The 5,543-nt window shown below is 40.2% G+C and overlaps 1 protein-coding gene across 1 annotated transcript in view; it reads left to right on the top strand.

Moving 5' to 3' along the window:
* The window catches only part of EPSTI1 (epithelial stromal interaction 1), a 103,462-nt gene that overhangs the window by 73,839 nt on the left and 24,080 nt on the right, over nt 1–5,543 (top strand). Inside the window, exon 7 of the mRNA XM_006017315.3 lies at nt 691–784. Within this exon, the coding sequence (XP_006017377.1) occupies nt 691–784 (94 nt within the window). The remainder of the gene's footprint in view (nt 1–690; nt 785–5,543) is intronic.

The raw sequence follows: 5,543 nt of genomic DNA, 5'->3' as shown, positions 1-5,543 counted from the left end.
ATTCCTGCTACTGTCCAGACCCCAGCCCCATCTGCACCCAGCCCCTGAGCAGCCCAACTGGGGCAGGCACAAATGGCTCTGGAGCTTCTCTTTCCCCCCGGGACAGTGGGGAAGCAGCAATGGGTAGTGGGGGAGGAATGGAAGGGAAGGGAGGGGTCAATGGAGTGTCCAAAGAAGAAATGATTCTGTACATCTGCGTTTCAGCTAAAGGCAACTTGGATTTTGTTTAAGCCAATAGCAAGACAAAATAATTTGTTCTAAAGGTACATTGTACAATTTACAAAGGGGAACAATCATCTTTTATTTAAGACACTTATCTGATATTTGGAGATTTGGAACTAAGGATTCCATTAAGGAATTACATGGTGGTGATGGTGAAAGCTGATAGAATGTGCATCTAACTTTTAATAGCATAAGACTGAGAAAGCAATAGTGATAGAAATAACTTGGAAATAACTGTTTTTTTCTTTCTCAAATAAATCATTCCCAATAAATGCCCTACGTCCACAATATCACTTGTATTTCTGATGTCCTACTTCATTCTCTCTCTCCTCATAACCTTTTGTTCCACCTGTGATGCTTTTCAGTTATCACATGATAAAAAGTCTAGGCTAGACTCCAGGGGTGCAATAAAAGAATGTATTTATTTTTTATGAAAGCACTAACAATTCTATTTGGATTTCTCTGTAGCAAAACCAATGAATTATTGAACAGATTGGACTTAAGGTTGCCAGAGAGAAACTCCTGTCAAATTGCTAATCGTGGCCCAGAATCTACAGCCTGGGTAAGTGCTACCATGGAATATGTAATATCTCCTGCATAGGTCTGCCAGCATTAAAGGTTCTGTCTCCCAGCAGCAAAACATTAGAATATTTTTAATTAGTTTATTAACCATCCCTGATAACTAAGAACCAGATTTTTATCCTCAGTTGGGGTCAGATTTTTAGATATGCACAATAGTTAGCAGTTTTTGTGGAGAGCAGCTGGACCTAATAGGTGCTAAGCCTTGTTGGAAATGTGCCCATTTCATATAGATTCATAAAAGGGTATTGCACTACTTTGAAAATCTGGCCATAGGCATAAGTCTGCTTTTTTTGTGGGCACATGTTCATTAATGAATCAACCAATGCATCTCAAGCAAAACCAAGGAAGTGATTCTTCCAGTTTACTCAGCATTGGCTGAGACCACATCTGGACTACTGTGTCCAGTTCTGGGCACCACACTTCAACAAGGACATGGTAAAGCTTGAGAGAGTCCAGAGAAGAGCCACGCATATGATCAGAGACTTGCAAGGCAAGCCATATGAGGAAAGGCTGAGGGACTTGGGCCTCTTCAGCCTAAAAAAGAGAAGGCTGAGAGGGGACTTGGTAGCAACTTATTGCTACATCGGGGCATGCATCAAGGGCTTGGTGAACAACTGTTCATGAGGGCACCCTTGGGGAAAATCAGAAGTAATGGTCACAACCTCCTGAAAGACTGTTTCAGGCTTAACACTAGGAAAAATATCTTCATGGTCAGGGTGTCCAGACTGTGGAGTAAACTCCCTCCAGAGGTGGTGCAATCACCTACCCTGGAAATCTTCAAGAGGAGACTGGACAGTCACCTTGCTGGGGTCACCTGACCCCAGTCTTTCCTGCCTGGTAAAGGAGGCTGGACCCAATAATCTTGCGAAGTCCCTTCCAGCACCTTAAAATCTGTGAATCTATGAATGTGCCTTTGCTACTGCGCATTAAGTTTAGTGCCTCTAGCCTTTAATACCTCTAATATGAGATACTAGATAAAGGTGCGATAGCTGCAAAGGCAAACTTTTTTTTTTTTAATGATGCTTAATGCACAGTAGACTAATTCTACTGTGCATTAGTGCATTAGCATGGTTTTTGCTGTGACATTCTAATGCATGGTAGAATAGTCCACTGAGCATTAATGCATCTCATGTGGATATGCCCAGCATGTCCTAAAAAGTGATTCAATTACCACCTTGATAGCTTGTCCCATTCCTGAAGTAACCTGATAAAGTATCACCCAGTTATCACTGCTCTAATCCCGTTGCTTTTCTGTCAGCCCCAGATGACTGAACAAAATGATAACTCATTACATCTTCCCTAAATTCCTCAAAGGCTTCTCTGTTTTTCACTAGTTATGTCTCCTAAAATGCAGTCATCTCCTTGAGCTGTCCCACTGCTGGATGTACTTGCAGTGGGGAGTGTTGGTACTAAGACAATGTTTGTAGAGCCATACCTAGCCTGGGAGATTACAGGTGGGAGGCAATCAGCAGATCAGCTGTCATGTGCAGAAATTATAATTGGTCACTGTAGCCTGAGGTTGGCAAGACCTCGGACATCTTTATCAATTATTTTATATAGAATCAGAGGCTTTAGTCTTTGCCCAAACTTAAAAGCCAGAAATTATGGAGGAAAAAGAATGCCTCTCCCTTTCTTTAGACTTGCTTCAGGCTCCCAGGAAGTATACCGGAGCCATCCAATCTGAAAATCACCTTGTTAAAGAGAATATATTCAGGCATCAGGTTTTCCTCTTGTGCCTTGCTTTTTGTCTTTTTATTGACCCCAGGAAAGAAAGAATGAAAGAAAGTGGTGCACAGATTTTTCTTTTTTGATTCTTTAGGCCCAGCTGTCAGTAGCTTCCTTGACATTTTCCACAGGTATTAAAGAGGTCTATTAGTGTGCAGAAAGAGGGAGTGTCTGAAGCACAATGCACTCTGCCTTTTTGGCTGATTTTGCCTGCCACTGTGGGCTACTAAAGCAGACTCTGAGTTAGAACAGCATCCGGCTGTTCTATTTTTATGGGTCCAAGTTATGAGGTCATGTTATGGGACACTGAGACAACCAGGAATATGACATGTAGAAAGATGACTTACTACCACCCTTGCATTCCCACTTGTTGCAGCCCAGCAACTAAACAATGAAGAGTTGGGTTTCATGAGTTTTTCTGAGGCAGAAACAATCGTGCCAATTTCAGTAATTTGTATTAGTAGTAAGACATGGGTAAGTTCTTGTCATTGGCTGTGATTTCAGAACTAGATATGAAAGCCCTCAATGAGGCAGAGATGGAATGGGGATGTATCTCCTCAATCTAAAATGGTTTATACAATACCTTTATTTTCCAGCTGACACATCTACTTATGTTAAACACTACAATTTTGTTTCTAAAATTTAAAAAAAAAGTGAAAGCGACATTTTACATTGTAGTTCACCTTTTAACCACTGCCCAAATACACAGGAATAACTTCTATGATGCTTGTTTTTATGTAATATCTTTATTAATACTACCCTATTAGAACATATACATTTTTTGTCCCACTATCACACTGTGGCCCCTTAGTCAATTTATCTTTCAGTTATAGCACAGCTACACAATTAGAAAAAAGGCTGATCAAGCAAGTGGGAGTGGAAACAATCAGCAGATAAACTATCAGCTACTACACTCATTTAAGGGACCTAAACCACATAACCAGTGTGTTACTACTTGGTGTACTTGAGATAAAATTGTTTAAGAATTAAAGTGTAATTGCAAAAGGAAAAGATTGTGCTCTCATTTTGTTGATTTGATATGGTCTCTTACCTGGCCTATGTTGAAACAAAAAAATGTAGGACACAATTTTATCAGATTCTAAAATATAACATCTACTCAAGAGGAATACCAATCAATTTTATTTTGATATATGTCTTGGAAAGTTCTTGTTAAAGTTATACCCTTGTATTCTGCAGATCCTGTCTTTGGTATTACTTTCTAGTGCATCTAGTTATAAACACCCAGTTGTATAATCTGTGTTCAGTTATTCCAAACTACTATATATGGAAAGTGTCACTTTCTTTTAAGTGAATCTCCCTATTTTATTGGTGGCTTTGTAGGCCCACTTTTAAAAGCTCATAATTAATGTTAATCTTGTCTTTCAAAGTGTTAACAATCTGGTCTAGATTTTTATTGTCTTCCAGCTAGATTAACATACTCTTTACACAATTCTCCAAGTCATTACTGAAAGTAATGAATAATATTGGACCCAGAATGGGTCTCTCTGGACACACGTAACAATTCCTCCCAGCTGAAGATTGAACCATTAATAATTGCTCTCTGTATTCAGCCTTTTAGCAAACTATGCACCAGTCGTTTGGTAGCTTAATTTGATCCACATTTATCAAGGCATGAGACTTGCATGGAATTTTACCAAAGCCCTTATTAAAGCCACACTATGCAATAACCACCCCTTTTTGTAATATATTATGTTAGTTGCAGTTTGTTTAATGCGCTAATAAGCAAAATATACACACAAAGGAAGTCATATTTTCTTCTCTAGGAGGTTACAGTATATAACGGAAGATGCAAGCAAGCTATGGAAGAACCTGCCCTATGAAACACTTGCTCATAATGAGTAAGAGTCGTGAAATCCGGCCCCTTGTTAATGATTTCAGATCTAATTCACAGGTTTCCCCTCCTCAAATAAATCTCCTAAATGTGTTTGAGCCACAACATATTGCAGGCACAGTCTCTTTGGAAAATAAACCACTCTAGCAATAGTATTGTGAAAAATGTAGAAGTTAACTTATCTGACTCCTGAAAGGTGTTCTTTTTTTTTCTAATGGTAGTATTTCATTTCCAGGAGCAGCCTTTGTCCCTGCTTTAATATGCGGCTGTAAAGGAACTGTGCATAAAAAACATTCAAATGAGTGGAATATGCAAAAGAACCTCATATCTAGGTTTTAAAATAGATCCTTAAGTGAACAGAAATACCTTAAACCACTTTTGTTATGTTAATTAATTGTATAAAGATAGAATGGGATCCTCTATCAATTATCTATTTTATATTCTCTGATGAACAATAGGAGAGAAGCCACAGCTATAGGGAAACCCAAAAGGAAATTGAAAATAGAAGATTACTGTCATGACCCAAAGGCATGATTTTGTGTGTGCTTCGGCACCAGAATTATCCCCGCCAAGTTGCAGCTTCATTGCACGGGAGACTTTCCTATTGCAGAGGAGAACCCCGGTGCAGGGACAAGCTTCCCGCCTTTCTGCAGCTTCTTTTGCAGAGTGCATTGCTCAAGTTGCAAGAGAAATGCATGGTGCAAAAGAGTTCCCGCCACCGTATATAAATTCGTTCCCCGCTATTGGCTAGTTCTAAATTATTCCCTCTTGGCGGCTAACGATTGGCCTGTTAGCCGTATAAGAGGCTTGAGCGGTTTCCGCCCAGGCTGAAGAGGACTCCACATCCATCTCGTGGGGATTCTGGATACACGGCAGGGTAATAGAGACCCTGTGTGAGATTCAGAGGAGCTTGGCGACCTGATCCATCGCCCACTTCTTCCCGTCTTCGATCGCAAATTTTATAAGACGTATCTCCGATTTCGATTTTGGTGGCGCGTTCACCCAGAGCATCCGGAGCTCTGTTCCGTGGAGCCTAGCAAACTCCACATGACCGTTCGTGTTGTCTGTGTCTGTAACCGCAACTCAAGCAAGTTTTCCAGCCTACACCACTACCATCTCTGGTGTAAGTAAACAATCTTTAAATCTACCGTTAAGCGTCTGT

This window comes from Alligator sinensis, unplaced genomic scaffold, assembly GCF_000455745.1.
Source record: "Alligator sinensis unplaced genomic scaffold, ASM45574v1 scaffold59_1, whole genome shotgun sequence".
Classification (NCBI taxonomy): Eukaryota; Metazoa; Chordata; order Crocodylia; family Alligatoridae; genus Alligator; species Alligator sinensis.
Note: the sequence above shows the minus strand (reverse complement) of the source record. Positions and strands in the feature narration are given on the sequence as shown.